Source organism: Rhopilema esculentum, chromosome 7 (assembly GCF_057945365.1).
Source record: "Rhopilema esculentum isolate cy_ngs chromosome 7, ASM5794536v1, whole genome shotgun sequence".
Taxonomy (NCBI): Eukaryota; Metazoa; Cnidaria; class Scyphozoa; order Rhizostomeae; family Rhizostomatidae; genus Rhopilema; species Rhopilema esculentum.
In genome coordinates, this window is record NC_142821.1 from 2,255,284 (window position 1) to 2,267,908 (window position 12,625).

Sequence of the window (12,625 nt, forward strand, 5' to 3'; positions counted from 1 at the left end):
CCCATTTTCTATTTCTGGCGCCACCCCTGTCGCCTTTTCGTCCACGGCCCCTTCAATACATTGGGTCTCTAATCTAGAGATTCTCTGATCACCCCCCCCAGAAAGCCCCCCTTCGATTCCTTTTTCTTCATTTGAAGGGCAAAATTTTTTTGAGCTATGTTAAAAATGGGTATTTCTGCTTGCCAATACCGTTGGGGGTTATAAGAGTTTGTGGAACAACGGATTTTGATGAAAATTTGTTGTGGATAACAGAAATCTGGCAATTTATTGACGGGACAACGGAATCCTTTACACTTAACGAACACGGATTTTATCGCAAAAGATGCACGGAATTCGGTATTTTTAGAAGCTTTGATAGACTTTCTAAATTTTTCACCTGTTATTCTTAGGCTCGCAAACACTGGTGGCAGGGTTGGCAGGGGGGGGGGGGCAACATACCCATAATTTGCGAAAATTGTGTTTGGAGATCTTAGAACAGATCTTATAAGCTTGATCTGACAGTTTTTCGTAAGGCAGGTATAGAAAAAGCTATATTTCTATCCATGCCCCTATAATCCAGTTTATCCAGTGTCTATGGGCCTGTTTATTCTGTGAAAAAGAACCTGGTCAAATCTTGGTATTTCTGGTCAGGAGCACCTATCGACATTTTTTGGACGCGGAATTTTGGCTAAAATGACCGGAACAGCAAATTTTAGTTAAAAATTGGGCGGAACAGAAGATTTTTGCTTTTTTATGACCCCCACCTTGCCAAACATGGCAATATCTCTCTAAAACTCTCCCCTAAGTATTTTATTGGGGTTAGTGATCTCTGAGTCGTTGTTGCGTTGTTGCGAAGGAAATTAGACGGAAAAGAGGTAGATCCATAATGGTAACTTGTCACATGGTCAGTTCAAGCCGGCCAATTTAAAAATTGTTGATAGAAAGGGTTAACAACGTAAATTGACATACCATGGAAAGGTAAGAATTTTTTATGGATCTTATGAAGACTTATTTTGAAACAGACTTTTTAATAGTTGGCAGAAAAGTGCGACGAGAAAACTTTAAAAATTGAATTTAATCCACTAAAGTGTTTATTTTCATTAAGAAAATTCAATTGCTGTTAGAATTCTGCAGACTTTTGGCTCTTTTAAGAAAGAGAAATAAACAAACAAAACCTTTTCAATGCAGAAATTTATATAAACAACAACAGGAAGACTTTACTGCGGAACATCGTGCTACACGATGGACCAATAGAAGTATTACTGCTTGCAACAACACGTCAATCAATTAAACAAATAGGTGTCCATTGTACTTGTGACGGGGTAACTAAAACGTAGCAATGTAAATGTCATCATCATAATTCCAACAGTTGTATGAGTCAATAAAGAAGTTACACATGACATTAGACCTTTCAGATAAAATGAAAATGAAAGAAGTAGCTGAGAACTTCTGTCAGTTGTCAGTAGATAGTTGCAGAGGATTTCTTCTATCAATGTAATGGTAAATCTCAATAGGACTTCCAATTTCACAGGCAAATGTTTTGCCATAATTTATTTCAATGCAAAAAAATTGGTTTGTGTTTAAGGACTTATTTTTATTTGACTTAAAAGACAGCAAAAAAGCTTCTAACACAACTGTGTCTCTCTGCCTAATTTTAGCTTTTCCAAATACTGAATCTATACATATTTTTTCTTTTGTCTCATGATACTAGTTACAGAGGACTGCCTTGAGGATAAAATTTACCTAAAATTTGGTTTGAAAAGTTTATGCAACCTAGAAGTAATGTTGTTATTATATTTATGCAACCTAGATTTGCAGCTTTGAGAGTAATTGAAGGCTTCTGTACAGGAAATTGGAGTTGAAGAGTTTTCAAATAAGGAAAAGTGTTGTATAGCTAAACAAGTAAAAAAACAATTTTTGGATACATCTACCACATTATAATGGTCTTTTCACAGGCAGAGTTGTTTTTGAATAAAATTGTAATAAAAAGGTTTTTGTATCCTCTCCCTTGCCTTTTATATCCACACTAAATATAATTTGTTTTGAATAATATTTATAATTCATTGACAACTTACTAATTTCACAAGAGAACTTATTGTTGTCCAAAACTGCTAAAAACACTTTACAGAGAAGACAATATAAGTATAACACAAAGCTTTAATACTGGTTCATGCTTAAGAGCTTGATATTAGAAATATTACAAAGTAGCAATTTCTTTATTGGCAAAGATTTCTAGATCTCTTGCTTACACCTAATGTTAGCCAATAGCTAAGTTTAGGGCTAGATGTGCTTGCTGAATTTCAAAATTGCAACCATATAATCATTTATAGAGACATATTGAGTCAAGCAAAAAGCAAAAAACATTTGGTTGTAAAAGTCAGCTACCTTCCTACTAGAATTTATTTAGAACTCAACCAGCTTTTAAAAAACAGAAGTGCTACTTTGGAAACAATCGCAAGAGAACAAGTTGAAAATGGATCAATGTTTCTTGATGGGAAACATTTGAAATATCATTTTACTACAATGTAATTGTATGCAATATAACATAACAACCCTTTTAGAGCTGGTTCTTATTTATATGTTTTGGTAGTTAAGACAACAAGTGGCAGTGTCTTAATTCGAGTGGGGCATTATTTTGAGACTTGTAAGACCTATGGGTTATTCATAATTTTGGTTCTTCCTTTTCCAAAAAACAAAAAAAACTTATTTGGAAGCTTCTTCATCAAATGAATGAGTCAAGAATCCATTTTTCCCTACCATTATTCATACTTTTGGAATTATTTTCTATGATGTTGTCTTCAAGGAAGGCATTGCAAATAGAAACCTGGGTCAGCTGCTCTATCTTAAAGGAAAATTCAAATCTTTTTCATTAGTTTACATTTCTTACTAGCACTCATTTCACCTTGGCCTCTTTCAAAGTGATTGAGTCTATGTTCTTGAGATTTTGCTGCCCAATTCTTCAAGCTGAGGGGCCAAAAAGGGGGCAGGGAGCCTAGGACCCCCTAAATATTCTAGTATGTCCCAGAAACCAAAATGTTTGCAGATCGTGGAACAAATATTCACAATGTGTATATTGCAATGTATAGTTGTATTAAGTCAAAGAATTAGCACATGTTGCCTCTTAACCCTCTCAATCATGTTTGTATGTTACCTACATATGTATGAATGTTATTTTTGATATAGTCATTTCTATATGTTTATAAAAAAATTTGGCTCCTCTTATGCCAAAATCTTAACAACCCCCATGTATTCAAGCATCCTTTCTTTTTCAGTGAAACAAAAAATGATAGACGGTTGCTTGCACAACTAAAAGATGAGTTTGGGAATTCCCCATGTGCACCATTTGACCTGCCAACTGATGTCACACCAGAAAAATTGCAGTTGATTTGTAATGCATTGCTACAAAATGTAAGTTAATTGTAGGCATTTGTCAAGCTAATCTTGAGGCCCTCTCTGCCACAACAAAGCACAACCAGATGTGTAACTGATTTGTTAAAGGTGGTTTCAAATAGAAAGCTTTTTATGTATTTGGTATTTAGAATTTAGGAATTGTTGCCTGATTATTTGCTCTTATTACAATCTTTGAATGTGACTGTCATACAGATTGCCATTCTCTATTCTCAAATGCATTCATTTAGCTTAAAACTGGGCAACAATTTTTGAAGTTCTTTGACATGAGAGCATTGCATGAAGAATATTTTAAAATCATAGCACAAGGATTAGCATATAGCTCAACATATCATATCTTATGATATCATATCATTTCACTGAATCTTTTTATATGCACACAGTAGATCATTCAATAATTTCTTCACAATAGCTAATCTTTCATTTTATATCCATAAAACTCATTTCATGTATTTAATACATAAGACTACAGTAAGTTTAAGAAAGATTGCATTATCTTTGCTTTTTTGAGAATCAACAGGAAAATGAACCTGAGATAAATAGAAACAAAGTCACACCTGCTTTCTTTTCCTCTTGGGCTACATACATAATATTTATTTCATCCCTTTCTGATTATAATCTCCATCATTACCCCCATTTTTTCCACAAATAAAACATCTGTTTTTAACATTGTTGCATATCAAGGGTTGAAATATCAGGCTGACAAAGGTATTTTTCGAAACATGATCAGTTCTTTTTTCAATTTTCTGATGAAGCATGAAGTAATAAAAACTTTCATTCCATGATACATGAAGTAAGGAAAATTTGTTTTGTCTTCTAATCTCAAACATCTCATTTCTTATGTAAGCCAGAAATCTTGTGATCCTAAAACGTTTGAAGTCATCAATTATAAACTGCAGAACCAAACTTTTTTATAAGGAGTAGTAAGTAACTTTCTCATTTTGTTTTTAGGAAGAAAAAATACCGTATTCATTTTTTGTTAATGAGAAAGAATTAGTTGAAAGTCTTGATTCTTTTCTGGAAAAAGAAGATGTTGAAACTGAGAAAGTTTTGGAAATTGTTTACCAGCCACAGGCTGTATTCAAGGTTAGAGCAGTGACAAGATGCACGAGTACCATACCAGGTAGGCAAGAACTGAGTCTCAACTGAACTCTGTATTTGTATTCTTATTGATTATACCTCCTCCTGTATATCATTCTATAGGATTCTGCCACTGCAAGTCTAAGGCAATAAATCATTTTTTTATTTTGTTCATTGGTTTATCTGTCTTAGCCAGAGGTAACTTCAGACTCAAGAGCATTGATATATCACATATTTCAAACTTATAGTATCATTGATGGTTGTGTGTCTATGCACACAACCCCTCTTTAACCCTGTATCCAATAAACTTTTTATATAAAATGATTTTAGTGTTAAAAACTCAGAAAACACTTTCTTACCATCCACTTCTTTTACTATTCAAAAATTTTACCACAAACAGTCAATATTGTTGATATTATTATTTTAATATTTATTTGGACAATGATTTTTCAAAGGAAGTCTCGACCCAAAGCCCATCAAACAGATTTCTTTGGAAATATCTTAGTTATACTGTGTAGTGTTTATAGCTAGACATTTTACATATTCTTACAAATTATAGTTCCTCTGTGGATACCGTAAATCCTCTAATTGCCCCCCCCTCAAATAAGCCCCTACTCTAAAACTACAAACTGTTAATAAGCCCCCCCCTCAAATAAGCCCCCACTGCTACCATATATTCTCAAATTGGACCCCTCAATTTGACGGTTCTTGCCATCTGAGGTTGTCTATGGCGTTTTATTTGATTACCACAACAAATTTGTACTTTTGGTACTAATTAATTGAATGCTCATAAAGAAATTCCTACTAAAATAAACAAGGTCTTTTAATAATGTCTTCTTATTGTCTACAATAATTTTATAACCCACCCCCCTTGTATAAGCCCCCCTCTCCAATAAGCCCCCATCTAAAAATATCAAAAATAAATAAGCCCACAGGGAGCTAATTCGAGGATTTACGGTACTGCAGCCCTAGTAAAACAGTAAGGGCTTTTGTACTTTTAGATTGACAATATCCTTAGACTTTGAGACAGGACTCCTGACTTGCTGACATGTGACTTCAGGATTTGATTCCATTTTTGTTTAACTACTTAAACAGAATTGTGTTCATTACAGTTGATCAACTGAATCCTTTAGGTGCAAATATGATTTGTTTTAGGTCATTCTGAAGCTGTAATTTCTATTGGCTTTAGCCCAGATGGAAGGTAAATAATTTGACACTGTTTAGAAATTGAGTCACATGAAAAGCCAAAGTTGGTTGTTTGATAGACTTTTTCCTGGGCAAATATATCTGAACATTGTTAAAGCTGGCTTTTTCTAGCCTGTTTCACATGACAAGCCAATGGAAGATTTCAGATAATCCTTATGTAAGAAAGTAATCAGTAGGCATTTTTCATGCTGCAATGTTGAGTTAAGATCATTCCTGATTTTGATGAATGTTTTAGCTTTCTTTCCTAAAAAGCACATTTTTGCTTGGGCTTTTGAGACAGAGAGCGATTTGCTCTAAACATACAAAAATCAGTGCCTGTTAGAAACTTAATAACTGTGCAAAATTTCTTATTTTGTTTTCCTTTCCTATTGGCTCTGAAGATTTCATAGTTATTTTAGGGGAATATTATTTTTACAGACATCTTGCAAGTGGCTCTGGTGATACAACAGTCAGGTTTTGGGATATAAACACAGAAACTCCACAGTTCACTTGCAAAGGTACCTAAAAATTCATTTTACAGCCCTGGTTGTAGTTTTGGGGCAAAGTTGTTGTTTATACCTAAATCTTTTGGCAAACAAAAAATATCGTTGTTTCCAACTTATTTGCAACAATCTGCAATGCGAGTGAACAACGGATTGACGTTTCTACTATGTTTTCCATTTTACCTTTTAAAATAACGTAAATTGGGCAAACATGGAGGCTCTTAGCGAAAATTTTCTCGGGATAGGAGGTTGTGACCAAAATGAAGATACGAGGAAAGATCGAGTTGGAGCTGGTGATGAATCTAGTTAGGCCATACCAAGTGGATTGATTAAATCTAGCTAGGCCAATCAATTACCAAGTGGACGTTTCTTCGATAGTTTCCATCTTCAGCGAAGTAAACAACGTGTTGCAATACTCACAATTATCGAGACAACCCAGCCCCAATGCCTTTGTGCGCTATGTAGGGGTGATAAACACAACCATAGGCGAACGAAGACGTGGGGGCCTTTGAAATCTCAAGTCATCCACTTAGCACTCTGGAGTGATGGCGTGGACGCTGGCGACTTGAGCTCGCAGACCAGTTGCTGTTTAGTCTGAGCAGACTAATCAAACGAAGTAAGCGTGATATCATCAGTTAGGGTTCTATCGGAATCCATGTCAGCAGCCACTTCCAGTCGGACCTCATCTTGGCGATGGCGGCTCAACCTTCGGGCTGCTGGAGCTGCCTGGCAATCAGCTGAAGTTTTGAGGTTCTTGGAAACAATTTATATCCTTCGCCGCTATTGTTCTGCATGACCAATCAAATTGATCCTCAGAGACGAAAGTTCTATTATTAGCAACTCATTCAAAGTTCACTTGGATTGCACCATGGCAAAGCAACATAGTTACAGTAGCCATAACAAAAATGACGTAATGTTAAGAAATAATTTATTGCGGGAACGGCTTTTTGTTTTATTCATTGGCAAGTGATGACAGCTAAGCACAGAACATCCCAATGAGGTGAATAGAATACGCTATTCACCTCATTGAAACACCCAGAGGCCCGAGACCAGCAGGGGGCTGGGGGATTCGCCTTTTTTCGGCGAAGCGTCAGTTCCAGCCAAGCGTTTCTTATTTCGGGTAGTTTCAGTCCTGCGTGCTTCTTATTTTTGTAATGGAAGTCCCTGTGCAAAGTAGTATCCGGACATAACATATGCTTGATATTTTGCTCATCGCTTTCGGTTTTTTCTGTTGCTATTCTTTCATTTTTCAATTTTTGCTAGTATTTTGTTTCTTGAGTTTTCTTGAATTTAAGCCTGCCTTGTTTCTTCTTATTTTCTGGCAAATCTCAGCCTGAAGTTTCTTATAAAGGTTGTTCTTATAAAACACGTGTAAGAAAATTGAGAGAACTCTATTTTTAGGTTATATACTATAGTTTGTGGCTTCAACCAACCCCCCCCCCCTAAAATTTTTTCCAGTTTGTGGCATGCGAGGGGGCAATTCACTATTGCAAATAGCGTACGAAATTTTCCATAAAACAAAAGGATTTCTGGTGATTTTCAGACAAAACAATATGATTTTTTAGACTGGTTTTCCCCTCGGTGGCTCGAACACATTTTTTGAATGCACAATGTTGCTTTAGTCCTCACATAACCGTTTTTTTGGAGTACCATATGCACCGAATCGAAATGGCTGTGGAAGTATACAGAGAGCCATGAATCCAGTGCGGCAAAGGCTGTGGCGGCCTGTCTCATCCAGATTTGTATATTCTTCTGTAGCTCAAACAAGGCCCGTTGTTAATCAACAAACTTTTCATTAAAAAGGTATTTTATCTATTCCAAAGAAGCTTTGCTACCAAAATGGTGGAAGAACAGCCTCTCTCCACCATGATTTTTTGCTGGCTGTCCCCACCTGAGCGATTTGTAGCTATCGAAAAAATAAAAATCCATCATGAACTCCGAAATGGTCTATTCATACATATATAAAACAGCACAAGTAACACTATGCTGAACTAAAATTAGTTCTATTAGAACCTATTTAAAACCTATTCAAGAACCTTTGTGTTCAGTATGATATGCATGGGAATTTAAAAAGGATGAGGACTTCCACCAAGTGAATGAGATTTCTGTAGAATGATTTCCCCCCTTCATATTTCATTAGCGCTTTTACTTTTTTATCAGACCTGTGTTATCAGATATATTCATTTTTATTTTGAAGGGCACAAGCATTGGATCTTGGCAATGTCTTGGTCCCCAGATGGCAAAAAACTGGCATCCGGTTGCAAAAACTGCGAGGTATTTTATTTCTATCTTACTTAAATACGGAGAAGGGTAATGGAAAGTGGTTAATGGGGTTAGACTGGTTGGTGAGCTCTGCCCCTGATATTTTCCTTATAATGCTTTGATAATTCGTAATAAGAACCTTCGAAGGAGAATAAAGGATCACGCAGCTGCTTCAGGCTCTTCCACCAGACTGAGCGATGGGCCTTGTGAATTTGTATTTTTTTGAGAGTTAACTTATTATGACGCCTTTTAGATAGGTCTGTAATTCAATCCTCTATTTTGGTGATACTATGGTAATAACTGTGGATAAGGCAATACAGGACTGCTTTTCGACAAGTAAAAAGTGTAGCTGTTCTGCTGTCCGGGAAACGCCTGAGTGAGGATACGTGCAATTTTCAAATGAAGTCGTTCTAGCTAAAGATGGATTTGAAATGCTTCATTTATAATATAGGAGTTGATTATGTTCTTGAAAGCAACTTGTTCCTGAGTTTACAAGAAAGCCACAATCCAATTTTTCTTATCCAATGTAATGTGGGTATTTTCTGAAAATTGGTTGACAAATTTTTGAAGGAGGTATGAAGAATTGCTGGGAGCTTTTTTGTTGATATACTAAAAATGTTCACATTGTAGATGCAAAGTAACAGTTTCTAATACAAGCCTATTTAGTGATAAAATGACTTTTTTAAATTGAGTACAGTATTTGGTTTTGTTTTTAATCAAAGTTACGGATATGGGACCCTTTGAATGGCCAGCAAATAGGCAAAACTTTGACTGGACACAGGCAATGGATAACGTGGTTGAGCTGGGAGCCACTCCACAGGTGGGTTGAATTGTTTCAGGTTTTTTGCTGTCTAAAGAATGTCTTGAACTTGCTTGAAATTTTCCGCTGTAGTTGATGTTAGTTTTAAAGGAAAAACTCGATGGTTTTTTTTTCATGTCTACCTCTTTTGCACCAAAAACAGCCGTTGCAGGACCAAATATGTGGTTTGCTTTCCCTTGTTCATCAAGATGTTATGAGATTCGGAGTTCGAAAGAAAGTGGCAATCGACGGGGGTCTGAATTTTTTTTATATTAAAGCTATGTGAGTTTATGTACATTTCAGGCTAACATAGAACGTAGTTTCTTGGAGCAATCCAAGTGATTTTGTTTGTGAAATGATTTTGCTCTACAAGTAAATAGTGACATCTGTATTGTGAGCATTCTTCCAGTGAGACAGCAAACCGACAGTTTTTCCAACTTGCTATATTCGTTCACTTACATGTATTTTTTATGGAATTAGCTGGCTCAATAAATGTTTTAACATTTTAATTGCATCTCGTGTTTTTTCTTTGCCATATTTTTCCTTGCTACAAGAAGCAGAATTAAATGGATATTCTAAGTGACATACAACGTTATTGAATTTTAGTAATCCTGAATGCAGAAAACTTGCAAGTGCTTCAAAGGTAATCATTTTAAGGTTTTTGGCGATTCCTCCTTACTTTGAATTCCAATCTACAATCGTTTTCGAGGATTGTTAGGGCTTATTTCAATATTTTATTCATTGAAATCAAATGCATATCAAATTTGACGATACCGACAAGATAGAGACACCCAAGTGAGACATGGTCTTTTGAAAGACGCTACAGCTTTTCAAAGTTTAGGAAAGTAAATTGTGACTCACAAGTCTCGACGTTTTTTTGTTTTTTACTGCAAATATTAAGTAAAATCTCCCTTTCCCTTCATTCTTAATTTCTTTCTCTTTCTTTCCTCCCTCGCTCCTTTTCCCTCCCCCATCTCCTATTATTCCTACCTCCTTGTCATTCCCTTGCTATCTCTCTACCTTCCTTCACCACCTCCCCTTCCTCATCCTTTTTTCCCTCATCAACTTCCCTATTTTAGTTTATTCTTCATATATTGCTAACATTAACTTTTCTAAGTTGTGAATTTTTTTGTATAATACCACATCTAAAGTTTAGACACTTCTATTTCCAACTATTTTTTATTATTCTGTCGCATTAGTGGACTTCTTTATCCATAACTGACAGATATTAATCGGAACTAAACAGTTAAATAAATTAGAGAAAAGGATGCTTTATTTTTTTTATGCGTAAGAATGCTTCATTTGTACGTAAGATAATTTGTCTTTGTTTTATGCCACAGGATGCAACAATCAAAATTTGGGATGTCATTTTATCCCAGTGTTTGATTTCGCTATCAAGTCACCTCCAGTGCGTCACATGTATTCGTTGGGGTGGTAATGGTCTCATCTATTCAGCGTCGCAAGACAGGACGATCAAAGTTTGGCGCTCAAATGACGTAAGTTCAACCTAGTGACATCATCATCAGCATGATCGTAAAAATGATAATAATCATAATCATCACAACGAACAATCATATTTGCCGTTGCCATCGCTACAATCATCGTGATCTGAATTATTCCATCCTAAAACCTTGTCATCATCATCAGTAATTTGTTGTATTGCAATTTGTAGCCAAATCCTAAGGTTTGATCTCTAATTACACTATAATGATGAATAATACAATCGTCAGAGCTTTTCCTTACACATATTCAATGTTTTTAGGGCGTCTTATGTAGAACGTTACAAGGTCATGGACACTGGGTTGGTACTATTACATTTTTTTGGATAGAACCCTATGCTTCTTTGTACATTTATAGTTTCCATTTCCGCATTGATTGTATTTGATTTCAAAATATTGATTTCTTCTGCTGCGTCTTCCCGATCCCATATACCTACCCCCGGATAACCTTCCTAATTTCATGGATCTTTTCTCTATCCCCGGAGGTAAAAGAATTTCAATATAATTTTTTTTGAGAACGGTTTTACTTGTTTTAAACATTATTGGGAATCAGCTATTTACGTTCGAAAGAACTAGAAAGTGCCCCGGGCCATCTCGTTTATTTCTCTGATTTTGGATGTATCCAAAAATATTTCTAGTATGTTAACAGCTTTGTTCATTTTTGCATCTTATAGGTCAATACTATGGCTCTTAATACCGATTATGCAATCCGAACTGGAGCTTTTGAGCCTGAAAAAGGTATAACTCCAAAGGGTAGTGTGGAGGAAATAAGAAAAACTGCTCTAGATAGATACAATGCTGCCAAGGTATATATGTATTCAAACATTTTTTAGTTGTGTACCCTCAAAAAAATAGAGTATTTTGAATTTTCTAACCCTTACCAAAAGATTAAAGCTTATGTAATCACTCTAAGCAGTTGTTCTGTTTTGAAACTTGTAAAAAAGAAACTATTTTTTGAAAGCTTTGTCTGCCTCGTATATTTATTTTTTTCACTTACATTTTCAATCAGTCAAAGCGAATATCCTTTTTATATGGTCATTTGTAAAAAACCTTAATTGAAAAACCATAAGCATGCATATGAATTTTCATATGTGGCTATAGTTTTTCAATTGCACTCTATAATGACTTGGCTTGACAGTCTTGCAAAAATCATTCTTACGTATGAGATATTAGGATTTGTCATTTCCCATTTCAATATATTTCATGCATTTCAAGGTGCAACCTATATGAGGTACCTCCTGCTATAGTATTTCCTAATGCTCCTGTTAACGTTATTATCGTTCATTCTTTATTAATGTTTTTTTGACTTGCAAAGATGAAAAATTTAAAATGTAAAAAGGAAAAATCTTAAGTGCAACAAAGCTGTAGAAAAAATCATAGAACTAAAAAGCCGCGTCACGAAATTTCAATTGAAAAAAAATCATCAGAGTTTTACGTAATGTTTTGGCTATTCCAGTGCACTGGTTTATCATCATAATACTTCATCTTGTTACAGCATTTTTGATCTTGTCTTGTATTACTTATAACTGTGTTTCTGTGCAGGGAAATGGTCCTGAGAAGCTAGTATCCGGTTCAGATGATTTTACGCTTTTTCTTTGGGAACCAGAGGATAACAAGAAACCATTGGCAAGAATGACAGGTTTGAATTCACAGACGTCAATTTCTAGCTTCTGTCATATACAGGCGGTATTCTGATTTAAAAGCCTAGTTGAAAGTTGATATCTTTGCTATTGAAATGCACAAACCCTACATATCAAAAAATGAGGAGAGCAGGTGGTTCATTACTTCATAACCATCCTACCCATCATGCTTTTAGGCCTTTTTCTCTACAGCTGTTTCCAGATATGTAGAGAGGCATAGTTTTAATTCCAGCTTCGTGCTGTAATTTCGTTATTCTCGCTATAAAAAGA

General features: G+C 35.4%; 1 protein-coding gene across 1 annotated transcript in view; it reads left to right on the plus strand.

Moving 5' to 3' along the window:
* Nucleotides 1-844: 844 nt before the first annotated feature.
* LOC135683290 (notchless protein homolog 1) overlaps nucleotides 845-12,625 on the plus strand; it is a 125,685-nt gene continuing 113,904 nt past the window's right edge. The window contains exons 1-12 of the mRNA XM_065198504.2: nucleotides 845-957; nucleotides 3,252-3,387; nucleotides 4,339-4,510; nucleotides 5,623-5,668; nucleotides 6,091-6,170; nucleotides 8,353-8,429; nucleotides 9,140-9,237; nucleotides 9,823-9,859; nucleotides 10,557-10,712; nucleotides 10,979-11,017; nucleotides 11,390-11,521; nucleotides 12,258-12,354. Of these exons, the coding sequence (XP_065054576.1) occupies nucleotides 950-957; nucleotides 3,252-3,387; nucleotides 4,339-4,510; nucleotides 5,623-5,668; nucleotides 6,091-6,170; nucleotides 8,353-8,429; nucleotides 9,140-9,237; nucleotides 9,823-9,859; nucleotides 10,557-10,712; nucleotides 10,979-11,017; nucleotides 11,390-11,521; nucleotides 12,258-12,354 (1,078 nt within the window). The 5' untranslated portion in view covers nucleotides 845-949. The remainder of the gene's footprint in view (nucleotides 958-3,251; nucleotides 3,388-4,338; nucleotides 4,511-5,622; nucleotides 5,669-6,090; nucleotides 6,171-8,352; nucleotides 8,430-9,139; nucleotides 9,238-9,822; nucleotides 9,860-10,556; nucleotides 10,713-10,978; nucleotides 11,018-11,389; nucleotides 11,522-12,257; nucleotides 12,355-12,625) is intronic.